Below are 27,536 nucleotides of genomic sequence, written 5' to 3'. Positions count from 1 at the left end.
AGCATAGCCGACCAAGAAGAGGGCACACAAAATTCTCAATATTTGCAACTTTTGACAGTGTGTTAGTAACGTTGTATGCACGCATGCTCCAAAGCAAAAACAAATTAAACATTTGTGTGCTCTTTCGTTGCGTTCGGGTCGTGTATGTGTGAATTGCCGAAAAACTTCGTAACTTTCGAAGCACGACATTGATATACAGAGATACAATGGCAAGCATAAATTTCATCATCGTTTTTCTCAACATTTCGTTTTATGGAGTTAATCGATGTGTGCACTGGGCGGCTCATATGTCAATGAAATCGAAATAATGCACTTAATCATCGTATAATGCCCGTAATTTCTAGCCCTAGGTAACCGGGTAAGTAACTACCTATTAGTTATCTTTACCTACGCGTTTGGTAATTTCTACGTGCAATTTACCGAGGCGTGTAAATTTTGAAAACATGTGGTAACATTGGTGATTTTCATTCATGATTTCGTAAAAAAATTACCACATATAAGTGTTTTACAATTTTTAACACATTGGCAACGATCAACCAGGCAAAATCCTTGGTGTAAGTAACACGGCCGTTTTCGACCCGGTAACGTTATACCCTAGACAGACGGCAGCGTTAATTTGCATTAACTCCCTTAATGCACATTAATTCGTGCATTATCCACATTCTTAACGCAGAAGATAGAACAGTATTTAATCTGCATTTACTAAATTTTAATATGGCAATACTGTAGGAAATTCTATTGATTTGCACAGAGAACGAAGGCCGATATTGCAGTGCAAAAACAGATAATGCAGTGCAACCAAAATTTTGCAGTTCAAACAACAACAAAATACATGTTAACCAGCAATCAGCTGTTTCGTAAATGCAGAATTTGTCGTTTGTCAGGGTAAAAATAAATGCAGTTCCTAATTCAACGCTTCCGTCTGTCTAGAGTATTACCTATGGATTGAAATTGTGAAATTTCGCTTACACGGTGGATATCTATGAACTCATAGATAACTAGTAGAAATTGCGGCCATAAGTGCGTAGTCTAAACCAAGTTTAGGTCTACCTCTTTACTTATACCATGCGTACTATTATTTTCTTTTGCAAGCAGTCTGATGTATTGCCATGCCACTTTAATCCAATGAACTCAATTTTAATTATAGATCCCTAAACAAAATTAGTCTTGTACATCCCTGGCAATTCTCGCTCAGTAGCTCTCAAAAAATCACCATAAAAACGTTAAAAATATTTTGTGCGGAGAAACAACAGCAGGCCCAAACAAATACGACGAGACTTTGAAAATTCAATAAAAAAATAGGATATATAAATAAAAGAAAAACACCTTTCTATTTGGGTAAATATATACTTTTTAATTCATAAATTGTATAAAAATAGATGTTTACAAAGTATAAAATATTTATTTAGGAATATGGAGAAAGAAAATGAGATGTGAACCTATATAATTAAGAAGTGCTATAAAATGTGGGTGAAATTTTTAACGCAAGGAAAATGTGTTGTGCAATGATTAAGGGGGTCGTCGTCACCGGTTTTCAACCTTAGCTTTGTTTTTTTTTGTTCATCCACAAAGTTATATTGTGGGTCGTCTATGTCATGGACAACCAGTTTTGTGAGGCCAGTATGTGAATAAGAAACAATAGAAGAATCAGATGCAACAAAAATTGTTTATATACGTGCTGCATTTTTTATTTCTATATCTAATTAAGATCTTAATTTTTTGATTTCTTACGTTTTGTAGTGTGTAGTGTAGTGTCAAGGCCATTTTAAATTTCTATGAGGAGTCTTCTTTATTGATATTGCCAAATATTCCTTGTGGTTTTCATTTTATTTCTTTTTTTTTTATACTAGTAGATCAAGGACATTTCCGCAATGACTGTATGAAAAGTTGTTTACCTCAATCATGATGATGAGATAGTAAGGGGTACGTAATAGAGTGCGGCGTTTGGCAAACAAAAACAACCCTTATTTTAGTAGAAAATCTTATCAGAATTTCTTTACGTTTCGTAGTATTTTTTATTATTTATTATCAATGTGAATTTGATATGAGATCAGCTGTACTAATTTTGTTATTAAATTGTAAACATTATTCATGGCTAACAATAGACAAAGAAATTTATTTATTTGTCTTACGATATTTTTTGTTTTATGTTTGTCTTGTTTATTTTATAGTAAATCTCCCTCCTGAGTATCCACAAAATATCATAATCAACTGTCATTTTGCATGTTGATGCTAAAATTTTCAAAATTTATACTTTGTGTCTTTATGTCCGGGTCCAAAAATCAGTTTTTGGGTTATATCACCTGACCATCTGGAAATAACATCATATGACCACTTGCTGGATAGGTATTTCCATAAGCTTTCCAATGATACCCATTTTGTAGCAATCTGTTTAGTAGAGCCGGGTCCAACCCGGGTTTTGTACCCGGACTTTCGGGTCCAATAACCGGGTGGGTCCGTCCCCCAAGAAAATTATACACTTCCGTGATCAGCGTAACAATATCTACCTCTGGAAAAAATTTCAAAAAAATCGGAGAGTTTTTACTTAAGGGCTGTTTACACCATCTATCAATGTCATATGAGCTGCCATTTCTTTCACCCATTCGACATTCTCTATGTTTGTCAAAATTGACGTCATCCATACAACTTTCAATTTGTGCGTTCATACCAGCAAGTGTTATTTTCGTATGACATAACCTAAAAATATAAAAACAGCTGTTTTTGTCATTATTTACATTTATTGTTGAGTTGCAATTTTTCGCAAATTTTAATTTTGGTTGAAGGAAACTGAATTGGTAGAATTGGTGTTTGGAGTTATACAGGCATTCATGTTTTTGCCACCAAACAATCATTTCAAAGACTGCTTCTTTCGACCAATCGACCTGAAAATAACATTATAAACGCCATTTATTTACTTTACTGAATACTTAAATATACATAACTTTCCATTTTCTTTTTTAAAAGATTTTGTTTTTCATTTTTTGTTTGAGATTGTCAGAAAACAGCTGATAAATTTATGTTTACATACGAGAATGCCGTATCAAATAGAGCGCTCCCTAAATGAAAAATTTACATATGAGTTGCCAAATCATTTTGATAGATGAAAATTTTCATAGTGGTTACACTATGTGTACAACATTCGCAGGTAGAAAATTTGGCATCTCATACGACATTGATAGATGGTGTAAACAACCCTTTAGAGTTAAGCCAAATAATAATTACCGCATAAAATAAGGCCTTGTACACACGCTGCACCATTTTCGTACTTGTAGGGTTGCATTTTTTCGTAATATTGTAAGAAGTGTAATTTTTGTAACAAACATGTACGATTTTACATACATGTTATGATTGTTGCATGTAGGTATAAATTGTTAAACCAAAATTATTGAAACAGGTAAAAATATTTGTTAATATTTCTCGACAAATGTAAAATTTTTGGAAAAAACATTGTTAGGTAAAAATGTATTTTCCAACAACGAGATACAGGTATTAAAACTCACACAATTATAATTATTGAAATATTTTTACGAAATGTTGGGCAACAAATTGAGTGACGAATGGCGTCAATATTAATCCAATCGATTCAAAAAATTAAATTCTTTTTTTCTGCAATTCGCATTTTGATGTTTTAAAAACACATTTGGAACACAAGCAATTCAGTTTCAACTATGAAGGCAATAAAAAACTAACAACATACTTATCAAATAAAGGAGGAAGTTTAGTCCATTTATTTGTATTACATTCTTTTAAATCCATGATGTACATTAAATAATTTTAACATTCTAAATGGTATTAATAAATTAAATGATTAGTCATGAAATTTTACATTTCATACATTTCGTACATTTTCATTCCCTCCATCACTACTATTTTTTGCAACACCGCTAAAAAAATGGTGATGCATGCATCAAAAGTCGCAGCGTGTGTACAAGGCCTAAGTTATTAAATCAATTTCCGTAGACCATTATCAAAAACTGTACTGACAGAACCCTACAGCTTTCGCCACAAAAACGTTGTTACAAATCCCTACATTTTGTTTTTATTTTGTTTTGTTTGTTTTGAGAGGTGGAGTTGTGAGTAAATAAAAAAAAAACATTTTCTCTCAATGTGATTATAATTATTTTCTCAATGTGATTATAATTATTATTTCTCTCTCTCATTTCTTGTTGTTGTTGTTAGGCTGGCTCCATTTTAATTTTTCGTTTTTTTCGTTTCGTTTCTGTTTTTCATTTTTTCTTCTACGCTGGTCGGTCGGGAAAATAAATTTTTAAAGTTTAAAGAAGTTGAAGTGATTGAAGTTGTGAAGTGATTGGTGGAAAAATAACCGGAAAAATCGAAGAAAAAAGATTGGTAGAAAAATAACCGAAAAAATCGAAGAAAAAAGATTGGTGGAAAAATAACCGAAAAAATCGGAAAAATCGAAGAAAAAAGGCAAATGAAGTTTTATATCTCTGTTTTTCTTAAAAAGCCTAAAAAGAGAAAGAAAAAAAAGAAAAAAACTCGGTCCAAATGGCAGGTGAGTATTGAAATTATTGAAGAATTGAAAGAATTTTTCCCAGCAACATTTGTCCGCTGCAATGTGAAGAACTTTTTCATTGCTTTGGAGTTACTTTTTCTTTCATGCATTGTCGCCAATGTTTTTGTTTGGGTCGGTCAATCCATGAGCTGACCAACTAGCTCATCACAGGTAGATCTCGTCACCCTATAAAATTTGTTATGGGCCTAAGAGACAAATTTTAAATTTAAAAAAAATTTGTTCCCGTGCCCCCTAGATTCCTAGATTAAGTCTTAAATACCCGGCCGAAGGCCGGCTACTTAAAAAATTACAATTTGAAAAAAAACCTGTTCCAATTTGATAATCTCCAATGGTCGTTTTTTCGACCCAAATTTGGTCTGAAATGCCAGCCAAAACGGCAACACTTTTTTAATCTCTTCTCTCAAAAAATAACTATTCTCGAAATTTTTAGTTACATTTTGAGAATTTTTAGTTACATTTTGAGAATTTTTAGTTACATTTTGAGAACAGTTAGTTTTATTCTCAAAATGTAACTAAAAATTCTCAAAATGTAACTAAAAATTTCGAGAATAGTTACATTTTGAGAGAAGAGAGATAAAAAAAGTTAGCTTTTTTTGCTTTTGTTCCCCATTTTGATTTTATTTTGTCATTGCCTGTCCGTCCCGTCAGTCCTGGCCACATTTGCATTCACATTTTTAAATGATGGAAATTCCAAAGTTTTTGAATAATTTTTTAAGAAATTTTTTTTGTTGTTTTCCAATTTTTTATACTTCCAAGAGGAAGTCGTTCAAGTCTTCCTCCTCATATTATAAAAGGTGGGCGGGGGGGAAGACACGAAGGAGTTGGGACCTCGAGGACTCCTCAGAGGATTTGTCCTTTTCCTTAGGACGTAAATGTCGATGATGATCATCACCACAGCCTGGTAAGTACAACACAACAACAGAAGATTTTTTCAATAATCAAAATTTTCCACCAACTGACCAAAATTTTGAAACTTATCACAAAGAATTTCTGAATGCCGAGAACTAATTCTGAGCAATAGTTAGTCTAAACATCAAGAAATTCTAGCACCTAGAAATTCTGAATCTTCTCATAAATTGATCAGGAACAAGGGAAACTATGAAATCCAGTCTTAACTTCTTTTAAAATAAAATTATGTCGCCCAATCCATTCTTTTAGCAAAAATCCATAAACACAATTTTTCCCAATCTACATTTTTTATACCTTAGCCTTTAGCCAAAATTTGCGTCATCGAAATAATGGTTTAGGTGTGTTTGGAAGAAATCTGTTTCAGAAAATTTGGAGTCGACTTAGCTATGTCCCTTCGTCTTTGTAGCCGCCTGGAGAGCACGATAATTCTCAAACAGATCAACCGATTAGGTCCAAAATTTGGCCTTCGTGATATTTTGATCAACTTCGAAGATGGGCCATATCGATCTACTCCTTCGGCAAACTTCCGCAGAGTATTGCAAAAATTTTCAGCGAAGTGCAGTTTAAGACCTCTCTGGATAAGCTGTGTAAGCTTAAAGCTGGAAACAGATACAACGTTTGATTAAAGTTTTGCGTTGGGCGTCGAGAAAAAAACAACAACAACAGGGCGACGACGATACCAAAGTCCAGCGTTTATCTGTTTGTCGGCATATATTTCAAAAGAATTTGAATTTTTCGGCATCATGCCCAACAGTGTAAAAACGGCCAAAACGACACAAAACTTTACCCAAACGTTGTATCTGTTTACAGCTTAAGACCTCAATGGTCATGGCTTCATTTCCTTTATGCTAATAATTAAGTTATAAATAAAAATATGAAATAATCGGGGCCCATATAATACTACCGTACAAGTTTTTCAGAGGCAAGTCTATACTTCCAGAGAAGATGGCCCGAAAGCTGTAAAGAGCACCTAAGGCAATTATGTGTAGTGGCTAGTGCGCACGACAACTTTCGAACCGGATACTGCGTTGGTCCAAACGTTGTTTATCGCAATATTTCAGCGAGCCGGTGCTTTTCGGTCTACTTTTTTTTGGTATTTTCCCCCCAAATTTCAAGAATTTTAGCTAAAGTGGTATGCGCGAGTTTTCTTGAACGGAGCTAAGAATTTGGTCCAAACTTTGGATTTAGTAATATTTTTTCCAAACTTAGTTTTTGCTCGAAAATGGGCCATACTGGGGTACCTCCCTCCCAAACCTTCAAAATAGTTGTTTAAGTGCAGTTTAAGGTCTATTTGGGGATCTCTAGAAAATTTTACTGAAGGTATTCCTTGTGTTTAGAGCGGTATTATGTTTTTCGTGGCCAAGTCCATATGTCCTGGCATAAGAGTCAAAAGGTGAAAATTATACTGTGACGAACTGAAATGACTGGTGGGCGCAATATCTTTTAAAAGGAATGACTCCAAAAATAAGATCTACTCCAAAAATTAACTATATCGGTCCGGTCCATACCTCCATACCTCCTCCGCAACACTTGTGATCAATGTTTCAAATCCATATTTTGTTTTCTGAAAATCTCCTAATGCATAGTTTTTGTGTTTAAGGATTTTGGCTGTGTAGCCGCTATTCGATCTGTCTATAGATGGAAGTTGCAATTCACATAGGCTCAGGGTATATTCCTGTCCACAAAGTCGAGTGGTACTTGTTGAGATTTCGACGAAAAAGAACCTGTTTCCGATCAGTTTTTAGATTTCGCTTGTCGTCACAAGTTCCTTTACGGAAGGAGGAAAAATTAACATTTCTAGAAATGTCCATCCATTGAATGTACCTCCCAAAATACTATTGCTGTGAGTTTCTATGACGTTTTCTTCTGGTTTTATTCAAAGAGTAATCGACAGAAAAATCCATGAAGATGAAATTCATTGTAATTTTGAAATATTGGAAATAATATGTAATAAATCAAGTAGAAAAATGTTTGTACGTTTGTTTGTTTGAAGTTTATGGACTCAAAAACCGCTGAACCGATCTTCCTGAAATTTTCAGAGTATATCACTACATGGCCTAAAAGTAACATAGGCTATTAAAATTTCTGAAATTCCGCGTTGATCCGGAGATATAGCTTCAGAATCGGAGGTACGTCCAACAAATTTAGGTTTTTATGCAAATATCTATGGAATGGTAACAGATAATGCCTCCAAATTTTGGATGTGTGAAGGAATTTGATCTAGAAATAAATTTGCCAACTTACATCGAAATCGGTATATTTTCGGCCGATTTCATGTATTTTATGCATTAAACCAATGGCCAATTTTAATGAAATGTTGAATGTGTGACGGAATTGGGTCTCGAAATAAATTTTTGAAATTATATTGAAATCGGTTCTGATTTGGATATACAGTGCTGCTCAAAACATTTGCAACTCAGATGCCTATATATCACATTTAGATTATTTTTAAAGACATTTTATGTTTTGAAATATATTTATTTTTGCAGTTTGATTCTTTATAGACCCTACTTTCAAGATTTTAAAATGATTACTCAGTTCTTAACACTCTCTTGAAATCTCTTTTCAACATAATTTCTCTTTTTGAAAACAAAATAGAATAAATGGTTTGTCATTTTGTATAAAATTTATTTTTTATTCTGAATTTAAAAAAAGTTTTCTGGTGCGTTTGATGTGCAAAAACTTATTGTTAAATAAAGATGCAACAAACGTGTTTTTGTGCTAAATTAAAAAAGGATGAATATTTTTAGAAAAATATTTGGTAAGTATAGATACTTTTTTGGGACAATACATTTTTTAATTATCTCATTAAACTTTTATGCATTTTATTTCAGGTACATCTGAATTATCTGAAGCACACTTGAGATTCACATTCCCAGGACCAAATAAACATAAGCAACATAAGTCCCAGTATCAAGGATTCACGCACAAGTTTCAATATCAAGGAATTTAAAGATTAACATTAAATTGTCCTTTATAATATATGCATGTATATCCACGTCATGTAATTAAATAAAGCGTGGTTAGCGCATATTCGAAATATAAGATTAACTGATATAATTAATATAAAAAACTGGTATTCTGATTACAACTTACTAGTGATTTTGGCTATCATTTCTGACCACCGAATTGACTGGTTACTGGTAATGCACTGAGGAGACAATTGCCTTCCACATGACTATCGAATTGGGTGGTTACTGGTAATGCAGTGAGGGGACAATAGACCCCTTCCTATGACATCCCCTTGTTAAATTCACCAGTCTATAACATTGCGAGTAGATTGGGTGGTAACTAGGGGTGTTTACCAGTAGCCAGCAAAATTGCTAGTTATTCACTAGTTACCCGAACAACTGGGTAGTATAATGTTACACATTTGTTATTTTTTCCCATGCAAAGAATCATAACAAATGTATTAAAATCATGCAATTCAAAACACCATTGTGAGTTCCTCCTTTGATATTCCAATCCCCTTGTATACATATCATCTATCACATTAACCTATATTTTAGTAGAAGCTCTTATTAGTTGCAATGATAAGCTTCTCCTAACTAACAGCATTAGCATATTATGATGATTGGCTATTGACTTAAAACTCAAAGTTCAAAATCGTTTAATAAACACAAAACTGATGATTTGTGTTTGTTCTCACAACACTTGGGGTCATGGATGTGTTTACACTCTACATACATACTAATGGAAATATCTGAATTATTTACAAAAATGAAATTCAAAATAATTTTAGGTCGATAGCATAATTGATATTTAAAAAGAAATTGAGTTGATTGATTGGTGTAAATTTCAACATTAAATATCAATACAGATTGCCGAATAAGAGAAGTCGGTAGATTTAACAGATAACAATATTTGAGGTTATTTTCGAAACGAGTGAATTTCTTCCTTAATACTTCATTTTAGAAGTTTGTTGTTAAAGGAATAAATGTTCTACATCAAATTTTACTCTCGGTCCCCAAGCGAAAGAAAGCTGTTAGTCTAACAGATGTCAATTTAAACTGCAGTAAGAATTTGAGATTTTGAGGTTATATTCGGATTTCGCCAATTTTTCCTTAAGACTTCATTTTAGGGCTTTGATGTCAAAGGAATAAATGTTCTACATCAGATTTTACTCTAGGTCCCCAAGCGAAAGAAAGCTGTTAGTCTAACAAATGTCAATTTAAAGTGCAGTAAGAATTTGGGATTTTGAGGTTATTTTTGGATTTCGCCAATTTCTCCTTACGACTTCATTTAAGGGCTTTGATGTCAAAGGAATAAATGTTCTACATCAAATTTTACTCAAGGTCCCCAAGCGAAAGAAAGCTGTTAGTCTAACAGATGTCAATTTAAAGTGCAGTAAGAATTTGGGATTTTGAGGTTATTTTTGGATTTCGCCAATTTCTCCTTAAGACTTCATTTTAGGGCTTTGATGTCAAAGGAATAAATGTTCTACATCAAATTTTACTCTAGGTCCCCAAGCGAAAGAAAGCTGTTAGTCTTACAGATGTCAATTTAAACTGCAGTAAATATTTGGGATTTTGAGGTTATATTCGGATTTCGCCACGTTCTCCTTAAGACTTCAATTTAGGGCTTTGATGTCAAAGGAATAAATGTTCTACATCAAATTTTACTCAAGGTCCCCAAGCGAAAGAAAGCTGTTAGTCTAATAGATGTCAATTTAAACTGCAGTAAGGATTTGGGATTTTGAGGTTATATTCGGATTTCACCGATTTCTCCTTGAGACTTCATTTTAGGGCTTTGATGTCAAAGGAATAAATGTTCTACATCAAATTTTACTCAAGGTCCCCAAGCGAAAGAAAGCTGTTAGTCTAACAGATGTCAATTTAAACTGCAGTAAGAATTTGGGGTTTTGAGGTTATTTTTGGATTTCGCCAATTTCTCCTTAAGACTTCATTTTAGGACATTGATGTCAAAGGAACAAATGTTCTACATCAAATTTTACTCAAGGTCCCCAAGCGAAAGAAAGCTGTTAGTCTAACACATGTCAATTTAAACTGCAGTAAGAATTTGGGATTTTGAGGTTAATTTCGGTTGTTGTCGATTTCTTCTCAAGACTTGATTTTAGCGGTTTGGTGTTAAAGGAATAAATGTTCTACATCCAATTGTACTACAGGTCCCGGAACAAAAGGAAACTGTGCATATAACATATGTCAATTAAAACTCCAATAACAATATGGGATTTTGAGGTTAATTTCGGTTGTTGGCAATTTCTCCTCAAGACTTATTTTTAGGGGTTTGGTGGCAAAGGAATATATTTTCTACATCAAATTTCACTATAGGTCTCTGAACCTAAAAATGCTGTTAATCCAACAGATATCAATTAAAACTGCATTAAAAATTTGGGTTTTTGAGGTTAATTTCGGTTGTTGGCAATTTTTCCCCAAAGACTTCATTTTAGGGGTTTGGTGTCAAAGGAATATAATTTCTACATAAAATTTCACTATAGGTCTCTAAACCTAAGAATGCAGTTAATCCAACAGATATCAATTAAAACTGCAATAACAATTTGGGTTTTTGAGGTTAATTTCGATTGTTGGCAATTTCTCCTGAGGACTTCATTTTAGGGGTTTGGTGTCAAAGGAATATATTTTCTACATCAAATTTGACTATAGGTCTCTGAACATAAGAATGCTATTAATACAACAGAAATCAATTAAAACTGCAGTAAAAATTTGGGGTTTTGAGGTTAATTTCTGTTGTTGACAATTTTTCCCCCAAGACTTCATTTTAGGGGTTTGGTATTAAAGGAATAACTGTTCTACAACAAATTTTAATGTATGCAGTCATGCTGTCGGGGCCAAAATAAATTATTTTTAATTGAAAATTTTCCTTTTTTCCCTTTTTCTAGTCTTGCATTTGCGCTTAGCTAAACAATGACCCTAGAAGCCAGTGGTGGTGGTGGCGGCATAATTGCCAGTTTGTCTGATAAAATTGGAGCACCTGAAGCGGCCATACGTTTGCTGATAACCCTCTTGGCAGGTAAACATAAATGAGTCATTATCTTTCTTTGTGAGAAACGAAAATAACTTTTTTCTTTCGTTATTTTAGGATATCCCATTGCATTTATATATCGTTTTCTGATCCAACCACAATCCTCAAAGCCAGTACATCATATTTTCTTTTCCCTATGCGGTTTCGGGTTGTGCTTTTTCAATTATGGCGTAAATACTTATCATTCTTTGTTGTGTATATTCGTTACCTATGTGCTAATACGTTTGCTGCGCAATTCACCCACGCAATTGGTGGGAGTTAATTTCGTATTTCACATGGTTTATCTATTGACTGGCTATTTCTTTACCGAAAGTAATGAATACGATATATTATGGACCACTCCCCACTGTGTCTTGACGCTGCGGCTAATCGGTTTTGCCTTTGATGTGGCCGATGGTGTAAAACCCAAGGAAAAATTATCCAAAGATCAGTTGGAATGTCATTTGGAGCAGCCACCATCGCTATTGGAGTTATTGGCATATGCCTATTTTCCAGGCTCCTTTTTAATTGGCCCCCAGTTTCCGTATCGTCGTTATCAACGTTTCATCAATGGTGATTTTTTGCAATACAAGGGTTTTGTTAAGACCGGTTTGATACGTTTATCCTTGGGTTTGGTGTATTTGGCTATACGCCAAGTGGGAGCCATGATGTTACCTGATAATTATTTCCTTACCGATGCATATCGTAATCAACCATTCCTGTGGCGTTTAATCTATTTGGGTTTGTGGGGTAAATTTTCGCTGTATAAATATATTTCCTGTTGGCTATTGGCTGAGGGGGCCCTTATGTGTTTGGGTAAGTTTTTTTTTGTAATTCAATTTGTTGTTTTTACTAAATTTGGAGTTTTTTTGTTGCCTTAGGTTTCACATATAACGGCAAATCGTCGGATGGCAGTGATGATTGGTATGGCTGTTCCAATGTAAAATTATATCTTCTCGAAACTGGCAATACCATGGAACATTATGTCAAGTCCTTTAATGTCAATACCAATCAATGGGTGGCCTCCTATGTCTATAAACGTTTGAAGTTCTTAAATAATCGCGAGATTAGCTATGGGGCAGCATTGGGTTTCTTGGCTGTGTGGCATGGTTTCCACAGTGGTTATTACATGTCCTTTTTCATAGAATATATGATTGTTACAACAGAGAAACAGGTAAGGAAATGGATTTTACTTCAAGTTTTGTTTGTAACTGTAATGTTTCCTTTTTCAGGTTGAGGATCTCTTCAAGAAGGACATTGTACCCAATTTCTCGTCACTGGTTAATTCCCTGCCCTTTAAAATATTGCAATTCATAGCCTTGAAAGCCTACAACTTAATCTACATGGGTTGGTGTTTGACACCATTTATATTTTTGAGTTTTGATCGTTGGTTTGAGGTGTTGAAGTCCGTGCACTTTTTCGGTTTTATTTATGTGGCCATGTGGTTTGTGTTCTTTAAAACCTATAAAAAACTAAAGTTGCAAAAAAGGCGATCACAGGAACGTGTACCCAGTAGAGCCACAGATCTATCACCCACAATGAATGAATCTCAAGCAAAAGATGGTGGCAGCAAAGCCACAGATCTTTCACCACAAACGCAGGATAACAAAAAGGACAATTAAAAGCATCTGATACCATCGAAAATGGTATGAACAAAAAACATTAACGTTAATAAATTATCAACAAACAAAATGCTGTTCAACAAGCAAAGGGATATTCCAGCAACAACAACCAGACGAAAGGAAAGCTTTAAGAAATTTTTGTACATAGCCTTACAATGAATGAAACACCTCAAATTCATTCATGATTTTAAGAAATAACTTTAAGAAACTCTTATGCCATATTCGGTATTAATGTAATGATGACTTCTAAGAATGTGTTTTTCCCCCTTGTTCGTTTGACAACTAGTGTTTTATTTATTTGTATCTTATTATTTTTTTTTTCTTTTTTTTTAATTTTAGTTTTATCTTATTAAATAATTATCTAGTCACAAAAAATAATCTTAACTTAATTGCAGACAGTACTTTTAATTTGTTTTTTATTTTTTCTCTTTAGAAATTCTTTCTAATTCTACTCAACCACATAATTGTATTATTAAATTATTCAATATACTATTACAGCATAATGAATTTATAATACAAAAAAACTATAAAACGAAACCCCTCTATATAATATCATTTGCTGCTTCAGTGATATTGCAACAATTCACTCTCTCTCACTATTTCACTTAATTATATATAAGGAATTGCAAAGGTTAACTTACAATAAGTTGTATCGCAGGGTATGTATTACAAACAAACAAACAAAAATATATAGTCACATATATATTTTTATAATCACAATGATAACAAAATCGCATGACTTATGAGAACGAAAGAAAATGAGTGAAATTAAACATTTTAATAAATCACATAAATATTAAAAAAAAAAACATTTTTAAGGTTATTTTTTGTTTTGTTTAATAACTTTCACAAGATGTCCTTTTAGAGGGTTGGTGCCAAGGGGAAAATGTTTGTGCAGCTAATTTTACCCTGGGCCAGGGAACAAATGCAAATGGTAAATATAAAAGGTAAACTCAAAAAGTCAACAAACAAATTTGCCTTTTAAAAACAATTTGGGATTTTGAGGTTAATTTTGGTTGGTGGAATTTTTGCCGTAAGACTTCATTTTAGGGCTTTGATATTAAAGGAATAAATGTTCTACATAAAATTTTACTCTAGGTCCCCAAGCAAAAGAAAGCTATTAGTCCAATAGTTATCAATTAAAACTGCACTAACAATTTAGAGTTTTGAGGTTATTTTCGGATTTCACCAATTTCTCCTTATGACTTCATTTTAGGGCTTTGATGTCAAAGGAATAAATGTTCTACATCAAATTTTACTCTAGGTCCCCAAGCGAAAGAAAGCTGTTAGTCTAACAGAAGCCAATTTAAACTGCATTAACAATTTGGGATTATGAGGTTAATTTTGGTTGTTAGAATTTTTGCCGTACGACTTCATTTTAGGGCTTTGATATCAAAGGAATAAATGTTCTACATCTAATTTTACTCTATGTCCCCAAATGAAAGAAAGCTGTTAGTCTAACAGTTATCAATTAAAACTGCACTAACAATTTGGGGTTTTGAGGTTATATTCGGATTTCGCCAATTTCTCCTCAATACTTCATTTTAGGGCTTTGATGTCAAAGGAATAAATGTTCTACATAAAATTTTACTCTAGGTCCCCAAGCAAAAGATAGGTGATAGTCTAACAGATGTCAATTAAAACTACAATAACAATTCCTGCCTTTGAGGTTAATTTCGATTGTTGAAACATTCTCCTCAAGACTTCATGTTAGGGCTTTGATGTCAAAGGAATAAATTTTCTACATCAAATTTTACTCTAGGTCCCCAAACGAAAGAAAGCTGTTAGTCTAACACTTATCAATTAAAACTGCACTAACAATTTGGGGTTTTAAGGTTATTTTTGGATTTCGCCAATTTCTCCTTAAGACTTCATTTTATGGCTTTGTTGTCAAAGGAATAAATGTTCTACATCAAATTTTACTCTAGGTCCCCAAACGAAAGAAAGCTGCTAGTCTAACAGATGTCAATTTAAACTGCATTAACAATTTGGGGTTTTGAGGTTATCGTCGGATTTCGCCAATTTGTCCTTAAGACTTCATTTTAGGACTTTGATGTCAAAGGAATAAATGTTCTACATAAAATTTTACTCTAGATCCCCATGCGAAAGAAAGCTGTTAGTCTAACAGATGTCAATTTAAACTGCAGTAACAATTTGGGATTTTGAGGTTATTTTTGGATTTCGCCAATTTCTCCTTAAGACTTAATTTTAGGGCTTTGATGTCAAAGGAATAAATGTTCTGCATACAATTTTACTCTAGGTCCCCAAGCGAAAGAAAACTGTTAAGGCCTGCGTACATAAGCTGCTCTGCCTGATTGCCTTGCTTTCCTGCTTCATTTTTGACATAATAAAAATAAAAGAATAAAGAAGGCCGAGGAAATTTCGAACTGGGTTGCCCTTTTCTTTTTTATTCTTTTATCAGAAGTAAGCAAGGTAAGCAGGCAAGGCAGCTTATGTACACAGGCCTTTAGTCTAACAGATGTCAATTTAAAGTGTAGTAAGAATTTGAGATTTTGAGGTTATATTCGGATTTCGCCAATTTCTCCTTAAGACTTCATTTTAGGACTTTGATGTCAAAGGAATAAATGTTCTACATAAAATTTTACAATAGGTCCCAAAGCAAAAGATAGCTGTAAGTCTAACAGTTATCAATTAAAACTGCACTAACAATTTAGGGTTTTGAGGTTATTTTCGGATTTCGCCAATTTCTCCTTAAGACTTCATTTTAGGACATTGATGTCAAAGGAATAAATGTTCTACATAAAATTTTACTCTAGATCCCCATGCGAAAGAAAGCTGTTAGTCTAACAGACGTCAATTTAAACTGCAGTAACAATTTGGGATTTTGAGGTTATTTTTGGATTTCGCCAATTTCTCCTTAAGACTTAATTTTAGGGCTTTGATGTCAAAGGAATAAATGTTCTGCATACAATTTTACTCTAGGTCCCCAAGCGAAAGAAAACTGTTAGTCTAACAGATGTCAATTTAAAGTGTAGTAAGAATTTGAGATTTTGAGGTTATATTCGGATTTCGCTAATTTCTCCTTAAGACTTCATTTTAGGGCTTTGATGTCAAAGGAATAAATGGTCTACATCAAATTTTACTATAGGTCCCCAAGCGAAAGAAAGCTGTTAGTCTAACAGATGTCAATTTAAACTGCAGTAAGAATTTGAGATTTTGAGGTTATATTCGGATTTCGCCAATTTCTCCTTAAGACTTCATTTTAGGACTTTGATGTCAAAGGAATAAATGTTCTACATAAAATTTTACTCTAGGTCCCCAAGCGAAAGAAAGCTGTAAGTCTAACAGTTATCAATTAAAACTGCAGTAATAATTTGGGGTTTTGAGGTTATTTTTGAATTTCGCCAATTTCTCCTTAAGACTTCATTTTAGGGCTTTGATGACGAAGGAATAAATGTTCTACATAAAATTTTACTCTAGGTACCCAAGCGAAAGAAAGCTGTTAGTCTAACAAATGCCAATTTAAACTGCAGTAAGAATTTGAGATTTTGAGGTTATATTCGGATTTCGCCAATTTCTCCTTAAGACTTCATTTTAGAGGTTTGGTGTCAAAGGAATAAATGTTCTGCATAAAATTGTACTCTAGCTCCCCAAGCACAAGAAAGCAGTTAGTCTAATAGATAACAATTTAAATTGCATTAATAATTTGGCATTTTGAGGTTATATTCGGATTTCACCAATTTCTCCTTAAGACTTCATTTTAGGGCTTTGATGTCAAAGGTATACATGTTCTACATAAAATTTTACTCTAGGTCCCCAAGCGAAAGAAAGCCGTTAGTCTAACAGTTATCAATTAAAACTGCACTAACAATTTGGGGTTTTGAGGTTATTTTCGGATTTCGCCAATTTCTCCTTAAGACTTCATTTTAGGGCTTTGGTGTCAAAGGAATAAATGTTCTACAACAAATTTTACTCTAGGTCCCCAAGCGAAAGAAAGCTGTTAGTCTAACAGATGTCAATTTAAACTGCATTAATAATTTGGCATTTTGAGGTTATTTTCAGATTTCGCCAATTTCTCCTTAAGACTTCAGTTTAGGACATTGATGTCAAAGGAATAAATGTTCTACATCAAATTTTACTCTAGGCCCCCAAACAAAAGAAAGCTGTTAGTCTAACAGTTATCAATTAAAACTGCACTAACAATTTGGGATTTTGAGGTTATTTTTGGATTTTGCCAATTTCTCCTTAAGACTTCATTTTAGGACATTGATGTCAAAGGAATAAATGTTCTATATAAAATTTTACTCTAGGTCCCCATGCGAAAGAAAGCTGTTTGTCTAACAGATGTCAATTTAAACTGCAGTAAGAACTTGAGATTTTGAGGTTAATTTTGGTTGTTGGCATATTCTAAGACTTCATTTTAGGACTTTGATGTCGAAGGAATAAATGTTCTACATAAAATTTTACTTTAGGTCCCCAAGCGAAAGAAAGCTGTTAGTCCAACAGTTATCAATTAAAACTGCACTAACAATTTGAGATTTTGAGGTTAATTTCGGTTGTTGGAATTTTTGCCGTAAGACTTCATTTTAGGGCTTTGATGTCAAAGGAATAAATGTTCTACATCAAATTTTACTCTAGGTCCCCAAGCAAAAGAAAACAGTTTGTCTAACAGATAACAATTGAAACTGCATTAACAATTTGAGATTTTGAGGTTATTTTTGGTTGTTGGAATTTTTGCCGTAAGACTTCATTTTAGGGCTTTGATGTGAAAGGAATAAATGTTCTTCATAAAATTTTACTCTAGGTCTCCAAGCAAAAGAAAGGTGTTAGTCCAACAGTTATCAATTAAACCTGCACTAACAATTTAGGGTTTTGAGGTTATATTCGGATTTCGCCAATTTCTCCTTAAGACTTCATTTTAGGGCTTTGATGTCGAAGGAATAAATGTTCTACATAAAATTTTACTCTAGGTCCCCAAACGAAGGAAAGCTGTTAGTCTAACAGTTATCAATTAAAACTGCATTAACAATTTGGAATTTTGAGGTTAATTTTGGTTGTTAGAATTTTTGCCGTACGAATTCATTTTAGGGCTTTGGTGTCAAAGGAATACATTTTCCAAATCAAATTTTAACATATGTCGTAAAACCTCTCCCAGTTAATCACACAACTGTATTTTGTACAAGTAAATAGAAGATAATATAATATTTTATTAATATCGTATATGAAACAAAAAATGTGTTTTTGGGGGGGCCTTAAAATTTAATACAAAATCCAATCAAATATTGATGAGAATGTTAAGAGAAACAAATTTCCACAGACATGAGTAGAAACAAGTAATGTGTGTGTTGTAACCAGCACAATTATACATTTTAATGTTCCATTGGTTGGCCATCTCCCCCGGCACCCGCCGAATCTTCTTCACGTTTCGGTTGCAGTGTACCACTATCAGCAATTTCTTCAATTTCATTAAACATATATTCATCTTGATATTCTTTTAGAATTTGACTTGAACGATTTTCATCCAAAAACAGAGAATACACCTTCTTTACATCTTCTGTTGTCACCTCGGTGGCTTTGCGACGCCGGCACACCAAATTTGCGGTGGTTATCAATTGTATGGCATAACGCAGACTAGTATCTGTGGCAATTTTTGTTAAAATGGTCAATGCATCCGGATGCATAAGGCAATCTTCTTCTTCACAACGTATTTTAAGGATTTCCTTCATTTCCTTCTCCGAATATGGTACTGTGCGTATAATAATCATGCGATCCAGCAAATCAATTGGTATGCCATGAGGACTGCGATAGTTAGTACCGCGTATACGTGTTATACCACGATTTGTGGCCATCACCACAACTGGTGCCATATCAGATTCAAGAGCACGATTTAGGTAAGAGAAACATTCAATGTCCAACATGTGGACTTCATCAATGAATAGTACTCCAGGATTGATTTCAGCTTTACCCTCTTCACGCCATTCCAATACTTTGTTGTTTATTTGATCTCGAACCTCTTGTTTTATTTCGCCAGTATCACCGGAAAACAAGGCCAAGAAGCCATGGGTACGACTATTGATGACATCTATTTCATGTAGGGTTACGGTGTGTACCACCTCCTTGCGTTTCTGCAATTCACCCTCTGGACACTGGACAAACCTTGTCTGGGCTCCGGTGGCATCATAATCACGAGCCCGCGTAAAGCTGCGACCCAATTTTGATACCTTTCCCGAAGCCTTATCAATGGTTATAACATCGCCAGCTTGTATTTTTTCTTTGATAAAACATTCAATGATTTTGTTACCCAAATCATAATTGGTTTCCATTTCAGTTGTTTTCAACGTTACCTGGGAAACAACATTTTGGTTATTTGATATTTGTAAAAGTGAGATAAATCTATTGAACTTACCTTTCCAATTTTCTGTCCGGTTCCTGTTGCTGGACGATCAATTTGAATCTCCACAACTTCACCTTCAATGATCTCCGTCTCTTCCTTAATACGTACACCAATACTTTTACGTAAAGCCTGAGACAATGCCTCTGTCTTACTCATTTCCAAAGAGTATATTTCAGATCCAGACATACTGGTAAAAGGTGTTTCGGTGCCCAAAGCCTGGGCCATGCCCACTGCAATAGCAGTCTTTCCAGTACTGGGTTCTCCGGCCAATAGAATACAGCGTCCAGCAATTTTTCCCTCTCTCACCATTTGCACAACCACTCCAGCAGCACGGCGGGCATCTTTCTGACCCACCATACCCTGAGAAACAGCTCGGGCTTCCAAGACATCGTCCAAACCCAAACCGCGAATGTGAGAATGAGCACCTATACGTTCAATCCGTGTAATGTCTCGCACCTCAATTTTATCACCATCCGCCATTGTTAGTTGTGTTGTTATACTCGAGGAAGGAGTTTATTAAGAGTATTCTTTCTATTAATTAATTCTTTTATTCTAGAAAATCGAAAAAAACTTGTGAAATTGTTTATTTTTGTTGCTTTGGAAACAAATGAAACAACACCGGCCTGCAAGTAAACGATTGACATGTGGTTGCCAAAGTAACGCCGTTATTGTTTTGCAAAACACAGACGGCGCTACTCTGAAGTGTGATGAGTTGTCAGAGCACGGAAAAAGAGAGCATGTAATATTCGCTTTATAAATGCATGGAAAAATAAACAAAATTCAAATGGAATGCAAAAATACGTCTATTTATCTTTTTACACTATTTTTCTTTCAATAGAATGTCCCATGCGTGTAGATGGTGTAAAAAACAATAAAAGTCTCATAGAGCACTTTACAGTTCTATCAATGTGAGAGCCCAATAACAGTGTTGTCATTTGGCTCCAAGTTACTCATTATATAAAATATATTAAAAACATAAAGCAGATTACATTTTTACCATTTACAAATGTTTGTGAAGATTTATTTACTATATTCTGTTAATGATTTATGGAAAAATAAAACCATCATGTGAGCGCAATTTTGCTAGGGAGCACTCGAAAACACTTGTCAGATTGAGAGGCCAACGCCGTGCTTTCTGCATTTTGCGCCGTCGAAAAAGAAAGTCTTGTAGTTCGGCATTTGATTTATGCTTTGATTTTCATTCTAAACAGTTTGTTTTTGGTGAAATTTCTTTAATTTGCATTTTTCTTTGCAACTTTGGCTAATTTAGGAGATTGGAGTGACTTTAATGTGAAATATTGCAATATTTCCCTTACATATTCAAGAAATGGCCCTGAATATTCGTGATTGGTTGCCGCTTTTATTTTGTGGTCTTTCCATTCCCATATCACTGTTTATGTGGCTGGGTAATTCATTTCTTTCGAAACTGTGGACCAGTGAATTTGAAGGTATCAAAGGTATTTAAATTTTGCTTAATTATAAACTTTTGTGTGAAATACTTTTTCTTTCTTCTAGAATCTCCTGTGATACCACCCACAAGATGGTTATTTTCTATACTAGCTCCATTTATGCTAATGGTAGTGGCATTAAAGAGAAAATCTGTAAATAAATCTGGGGCAGCATTGGGAATTATAGTGGCAATTACATTGTCCATTTCCAGTCATGCATTTTTTGCTAGTTTGGCTGCATTTTTCTTTACCTCATCAAGGGCAACCAAGTTTCGTTCACACATGAAGAGGAAGATTGAAAAAGATTTTAAAGAAGGTAAGAGGAGATAGTTAGCAAACGTAGTACCAGCTCTAATTTGTGGTTTTATTCTAGGTGAGGGTCAACGAAACTGGGTTCAGGTGTTGTGCAATTCTGGAATGGCCACCCAATTGGCAATTTTGTATTTAATTGATGTGGGCAGCAGTGAAAGGACAATTGATTTTGTGCGAGATTATAGGGCCAGCTGGTTGGGTATTGCGGTGATGGGTAAGTTGATGGGGGTTATTCTGAGCGAAAATTCCCAATGAGTTTTTTCACTTTCTCCTTTAAGTCGAAACGGCGAAAAGACAACTCAAGGGGAATTTTTGTTTAGAATAACCCCCCCCGAATAACTTAGACTATTGATAGAATATTGATATAATCTAAATTCATTTCATTTTTAGCTGTCTTTGCCAGCTGCAATGGTGACACCTGGGCCAGTGAACTTGGCAGTGTGCTATCGAAAGGTGATCCCTATCTAATAACATCGTTTAAAAAGGTACCTAGGGGCACGAATGGTGGCGTATCATTTATTGGCTTGATTGTAAGCTTTTTGGCTGGTGTAGTGGTGGGTTTGGCATATTTTATAACAATACATTTTACTGCTCCCGCCCACATGTATTTGGTGGCCCCGCCCCAATGGCCTTTAATATTATGGGGTGGTTTGGCTGGACTATTTGGTTCTTTGGTAGATTCCCTGCTCGGAGCAACGCTGCAATATTCCGGTATAGATGAAGATGGTAAAATTGTCGAAAGTCCCGATGAAGGCAATGTCAGATATATAAGTGGTTTACGTATCATTGATAATCACAGTGTCAATTTAATATCGAGTATTGTCACGGGTGTTTGCATACCCACAATAGCAATGAAATATTGGCCGGAGCGTTAGGGACTGGGGTTTTATTTTGGAGTAATTGCAGTTTAGGGGATTCATTTGGGTTGATATGAAGTATTCATTATAGTTTAGTTGTTGTATTGAATGCAACGCTGGCTATTTCATTATGACGAAACTATTATTTGAAAATTGTCACTTAAATTTCAAACTTTAGAAGCCAAAGCCAACCATTGATGAATATTTCAGAAGAATCCAAGCGTAGAACCTGAACTGGCCCTAAGGCATATTTTTAGTTTTACAAGATTGTAAAATATTTAGCTTTTGTATTTAGTTTGTCTTGCAGCGTGTCTCGAAAATTTTAGTTTTATCAAGTTTAAAATATTAATGAAATTGTAAATGTGACTGATCGTAAACTTTGTGGACTTATTAACTAACATACAATACGTTATTTGTATTTGTTTTAAATTTTTTGTGTGCATTTAAACTTTAAATGCTTCGATGTTTTTATAAAAACAATAATAAAATGTATTTAAATAAAGGAATCTAGTTTTTATTTTTCGATAAATAATATCCTCATCCACATTTTTTCTCGAAGACTTCATTTTATTGCTTTGGTGTCAATGAAATAAATTTTCAGCATTGTATTTTACTCTAGGTCTCCAAGCAAAAGAACGTTATTGGTCTAATAGATATCAATTAAAACTGCAGTAACAATTTGGGATTTTGAGGTTAATTTCGGTTGTTGGAATTTTTGCCGTAAGACTTCATTTTAGGGCTATGAAGTCAAAGGAATAAATGTTCTACATCAAATTTTACTATAGGTCCCCAAACAAAAGATAGCTGTTAGTCGAAAAGATATCAATTAAAACTGTAGTAACAATTTAGGATTTTGAGGTTAATTTCGGTTGCTGGTAATTTGTCCTTAAGACTTCATGTTAGGGCTTTGATGTCAAAGGAATAGATGTTCTACATTAAATTTTACTCTAGTTCCCCAAGCAAAAGAAAGCTGTTAGCCTAACAGATATCAATTTAATCTGCAGTAATAATTTGGGATTTTGAGGTTAATTTCGGTTGTTGTCATATTCTTCTCAAGACTTCATGTTAGGGTTTTGATGTTAAAGGAATAAATGTTCGACATCAAATTTTACTATAGGTCCCCAGGCAAAAGATAGCTGATAGTCTAACAGATATCAATTAAAACTCTAGTAACAATTAAGGATTTTGAGGTTAATTTCGGTTGCTGGTAATTTCTCCCCAAGACTTCAGTTTAGGGGTTTGGTGTCAAAGAAAGAAATGTTCAGCATGAAATTGTACTATGGGACCCCAAGCAAAAGAAAGCTGTAAGCCTAACTGAAATCAATTAAAACTGCAATAACTATTCCTGTCTTTGAGGTTAATTTCGATTGTTGGAACATTCTCCTCAAGACTTCATGTTAGGGTTTTGATGTCAAAGGAATAAATGTTCTACATCAAATTTTACTCTAGGTCTAAAAGCAAGTAACAGTTAAAACTGCAGTAACAGTTTGAGATTTTGAGGTTAATTTCGATTGTTGGAATTTTTGCCGTAAGACTTCATTTTAGGGCTTTGATGTCAAAGGAATAAATGTTCTACATCAAATTTTACTATAGGTCCCCAAGTAAGAGATAGCTGTTAGCCTAACAGATATGAATTTAATCTGCAGTAACAAATTGGGATTTTGAGGTTAATTTCGGTTGAAGCCATATTCTTCTCAAGACCTTATTTTAGGGGTTTGGTGTCAAAGAAAGAAATGTTCAGCATGACATTTTACTATAGGACCCCAAGCAAAAGAAAGCTGTTAGCCTAACTGATATCATTTAAAACTACAATAACAATTCCTGTCTTTGAGGTTAATTTCGGTTGTTGGAACATTCTCCTCAAGACTTCATGTTAGGGCTTTGATGTCAAAGGAATAAAAGTTCTACATCAAATTTTACTCTAGGTCCCCAAGCAAAAGAAAGCTGTTAGCCTAACTGATATCAAATAAAACTGCAGTAACAATTTGGGATTTTGAGGTTAATTTCGGTTGTTGGAATTTTTGCCGTAAGACTTCATTTTAGGGCTTTGATGTCAAAGGAATAAATGTTCTACATCAAATTTTACTATAGGTCCCCAAGATAGGTGATAGTCTAGCAGATATCAATTAAAACTGTAGTAACAAATTGGAATTTTGAGGTTAATTTCGGGAGAAGTCATATTCTCCTCAAAACCTCATTTTAGGGCTTTGATGTCAAAGGAATAAATGTTCTACATCAAATTGTACTATAGGTCCCCAAGCAAAAGTTAGCTGATAGTCTAACAGATATCAATTAAAACTGCAGTAACAATTTAGGATTTTGAGGTTAATTTCGGTTGCTGGTAATTTCTCCCCAAGATTTCAGTTTAGGGGTTTGGTGTCAAAGAAAGAAATGTTCAGCATAAAATGTTACTATAGGACCCCCCAAGCAAAAGAAAGATGTTAGCCTAACTGATATCAATTAAAACTACAATAACAATTCCTGTCTTTGAGGTTAATTTCGATTGTTGGAACATTCTCCTAAAGACTTCATGTTAGGGCTTTGATGTCAAAGGAATAAAAGTTCTACATCAAATTTTACTCTAGGTCTCCAAGCAAAAGAACGTAATTAGTCTAACAGATGTCAATTAAAACTGCAGAAACAATTTAGGATTTTGAGGTTAATTTCGGTTGTTGTCATATTCTTCTCAAGACTTCATTTTAGGACTATGAAGTCAAAGGAATAAATGTTCTACATCAAATTTCACTATAGGTCCTCAAGCAAAAGATAGCTGATAGTCTAACAGATATCAATTAAAACTGTAGTAACAATTAAGGATTTTGAGGTTAATTTCGGTTGCTGGTAATTTCTCCCCAAGACTTCAGTTTAGGGGTTTGGTGTCAAAGAAAGAAATGTTCTGGATGAAATTTTACTATAGGACCCCAAGCAAAAGATAGGCGATAGTCTAACAGATATCAATTTAATCTGCAGTAACAATTTGGGATTTTGAGGTTAATTTCGGTTGATCTCATATTCTCCTCAAGACCTCATTTTAGGGGTTTGGTGTCAAAGGAATAAATGTTCTACATCAAATTGTACTATAGGTCTCCGAACATAAGAACACTGTATATATAACAGATATCAATTAAAACTGCAGTAACGATTTGGGGTTTCGAGGTTGATTTCGGTTATGTTTACCCTTAAACTTTGTACTTACAGAGATTCGGCGTTTGGTTATAAATAATAACAACAATTTTTGTATATTATTTTATATTGATTATTAGTGATAATTTTGTGAAAGTTTTTTTTTTTACTTGTTGTTGCATTGAAATTCTGATAAGACTTGATAATGGATACATTTTTTTTGTTTGTTTTATAGGGCATCATAATTAGTTTTAGTATACGCGGGACATGGTAATAATTTTCAAGATTGGGAGGAAATAATTTAAAATAAAGTTAAATTTTAGAGAATGTGACTACCCCCAAACCAGGTTTATAAAACTTGATTTCTGGGGGAGAAGAGAGAGAGAGATATCAATTGTAAAAGTTTAGGAAAAAATGAACCTATTCTACTTTTCAAAGAAGTTTTTGTTTTTATAAATTAAGAGACTCGAACCTAAACACATTGAGAGGAAGAAGGAAATAGAGTAGTGCTTTTCAATGGACAGCAAATCCTAAAGAATCCTAAGAACTCTTGTGATTTGATTCATCCGTTTGATGCTGTTGTTGCTGCTGCTGCTGCAGAGAGAATACCACTCCAAGTGGTAGCTAATCCATATCATCGTCATCATCATCCGATATGGTGTATTTCTTTTGTGAACGTTTGCGTCTGGTTTGTTTTTTACTGGTTGAAGCACTCACAGGCGGAGCCGAGGACGATGGTGTTGGTGTGGATGGTGTTGCGCTAACGGATTTATTCAGTTTTAATTTCATTTTGACAGCTGCCGCCGATGTTGTGGCAATTTCTTCATCATCTGAATTATCTTGGGTGTCCTCTTCATCATTATCGGAATTATCTGATCCAGCGCCACCACCACCACCGCTTTCTCCTGCTGCTGCAGATGCTTGGGCCGCAGCAGCTGCTGTTATTCGCTGCCTTGCATTTATGAACACCTTTTCCAGCTCAATGGAATCCAAATAGATCAACGAGTTCTCTTCATTATAGATTTGAGCATTTTGACATAATTGCGAAAAATCTTTCTGCAGATCATCCAAATCGGCATATTTACAATCCTCAATACGTTGCAAGATTTTCTTAATGTCCACCGGCCGCTTGATAATGTCATAATAATCGGGTAGTCTTTGCCGTGAGGGCAGTTTCATAAATGGTTCGGACAGGATGCGTCCATCATCGTGGGTATATTTGATGACCGCCGACATGATTTTATTCATTTGTTTCTTCATTTTCTTGTCGATATTTTGACGACGACGCCGTTTAATGGTTTGACCAACAACCGAATCGTCATCCGAATCATCTTTGCGATTTTTACGTTTACGTCGCTTGCGCTTGGCTTCTTCCTCTTCGTCTTCCTCATCGAATTCAACGCCGTCATCAATGGCCCGTAGCAGCTCCTTTTCGGTGAGGCTATCGGTGTAGTCCACCTCCTTGCGTTGACGGGAACCACGACCTGGTGGGAAGTAAGAAACAAAAATAAAAAGTTAGGAACGTATAAGCAAGTAAAAACACCGAACTGTTAAATCCTCCATCAATTCCTTTCCTGCCATTCTATAGAACCTTTCTGAAAGAAAGGGCGCTTCTATAGACCCTTTCTGAAAGAAAGGAGTTCTTCCAGAGACCCCTTTTAAAAGAAGGTCTGCTTCTATGGACCCTTTCTGAAAGAAAGGCTGCTTCTATAGATCCTTTCTAAAAGAAAGGCCGCTTCTATAGACCCTTCCTCAAAGAAAGGGTGCTTCCAGAGACCGTCTCTGGAAGATAGGGTGCTTCCAGAGACCGTCTCTGGAAGATAGGGTGCTTCCAGAGACCCTTTCTGGAAGAAAAGGAGCTTCCAGAGACACATTCTGGAAGAATGGAAAGAAAGGGTCCTTCTTTATACCCTTCCTAAAAGAAAGGGTGCCACTATCGACCCTTTCGGATAGAAAGGGTGCCTCTATAGACCCTTTCGGAAAGAAAGGGCGGCCTAAAGACCCTTTCGGAAATAGAGGGTGCCCTTAGGGACTCTTTCGGAAAGAAAGGGTGCATCTATAGACTCCTTTGGAAATAAAGGGTGCCCCTATAGACCCTTTCGGAAAGAAAGGGTGCCGCTAGAGACCCATTCGGAAAGAAAGGGACACTCTAGAGACACTTTCGGAACGAAAAGGTGCCTCTTTAGATCCTTTCGGAAAGAACGGGACCCTCTTGTGACTCTTTCGGAACGAAAGAGTGTCTCTATAGGCCCTTTCGGAAAGAAAGGGTGCCTCTATAGGCCCTTTCAGAAGGAAAGGGTGCCTCTATAGACCCTTTCGGAAAAAAAGTGTGCATCTATAGACCCATTCGTGAAGAAAGGGACCTTCTAGAGACCCTTTCGGAAAGAAAGA

General features: G+C 34.7%; 4 protein-coding genes across 7 annotated transcripts in view; 2 read left to right on the top strand and 2 right to left on the bottom strand.

The window, feature by feature from the left end:
* Positions 1 to 1,124: 1,124 nt before the first annotated feature.
* On the top strand, positions 1,125 to 13,859 carry nes (lysophosphatidylcholine acyltransferase 3 protein nessy). Of its 3 annotated transcripts, XM_073980847.1 has the most exons (6): positions 4,169 to 4,516; positions 5,294 to 5,438; positions 11,307 to 11,437; positions 11,507 to 12,244; positions 12,310 to 12,602; positions 12,661 to 13,859. In XM_073980847.1, the coding sequence occupies exons 3-6, from the start codon at positions 11,332 to 11,334 to the stop codon at positions 13,048 to 13,050; spliced, it is 1,527 nt and encodes a 508-aa protein (XP_073836948.1). In that variant the 5' UTR covers positions 4,169 to 4,516; positions 5,294 to 5,438; positions 11,307 to 11,331; the 3' UTR covers positions 13,051 to 13,859. The 3 variants fall into 3 exon arrangements, with proteins under 3 accessions (XP_073836947.1, XP_073836948.1, XP_073836949.1); XM_073980846.1 differs by lacking the exons at positions 4,169 to 4,516; positions 5,294 to 5,438 and adding an exon at positions 1,125 to 1,338; XM_073980848.1 differs by lacking the exon at positions 5,294 to 5,438 and having other exon boundaries at positions 4,222 to 4,516.
* Positions 13,860 to 18,183: 4,324 nt separating this feature from the next.
* On the bottom strand, positions 18,184 to 20,082 carry rept (RuvB-like helicase 2 rept). The gene is made up of 2 exons (XM_073981444.1): positions 19,418 to 20,082; positions 18,184 to 19,355 (listed from the first exon to the last, which is right to left on the bottom strand). Exons 1-2 carry the CDS (start codon positions 19,883 to 19,885, stop codon positions 18,381 to 18,383), a joined length of 1,443 nt encoding a protein of 480 aa, XP_073837545.1. The 5' UTR covers positions 19,886 to 20,082; the 3' UTR covers positions 18,184 to 18,380.
* A 469-nt stretch (positions 20,083 to 20,551) lies between these two features.
* On the top strand, positions 20,552 to 22,524 carry LOC141401307 (transmembrane protein 19). Of its 2 annotated transcripts, none has more exons than XM_073981443.1 (4): positions 20,552 to 20,853; positions 20,921 to 21,169; positions 21,227 to 21,379; positions 21,556 to 22,524. In XM_073981443.1, exons 1-4 carry the CDS (start codon positions 20,733 to 20,735, stop codon positions 22,038 to 22,040), a joined length of 1,008 nt encoding a protein of 335 aa, XP_073837544.1. In that variant the 5' UTR covers positions 20,552 to 20,732; the 3' UTR covers positions 22,041 to 22,524. The 2 variants fall into 2 exon arrangements, with proteins under 2 accessions (XP_073837544.1, XP_073837543.1); XM_073981442.1 differs by having other exon boundaries at positions 20,552 to 20,862.
* Positions 22,525 to 25,254: 2,730 nt separating this feature from the next.
* The window catches only part of brm (ATP-dependent helicase brm), a 31,787-nt gene continuing 29,505 nt past the window's right edge, over positions 25,255 to 27,536 (bottom strand). The window contains exon 5 of the mRNA XM_073985733.1: positions 25,255 to 26,629. Coding sequence (XP_073841834.1) covers positions 25,770 to 26,629 — 860 coding nt within the window. The 3' untranslated portion in view covers positions 25,255 to 25,769. The remainder of the gene's footprint in view (positions 26,630 to 27,536) is intronic.

This window comes from Musca autumnalis, unplaced genomic scaffold (genome assembly GCF_047663935.1).
Source record: "Musca autumnalis isolate F117 unplaced genomic scaffold, ASM4766393v1 scaffold_4, whole genome shotgun sequence".
NCBI lineage: Eukaryota > Metazoa > Arthropoda > Insecta > Diptera > Muscidae > Musca > Musca autumnalis.
This window is presented reverse-complemented; position numbering and strand designations above follow the sequence as displayed.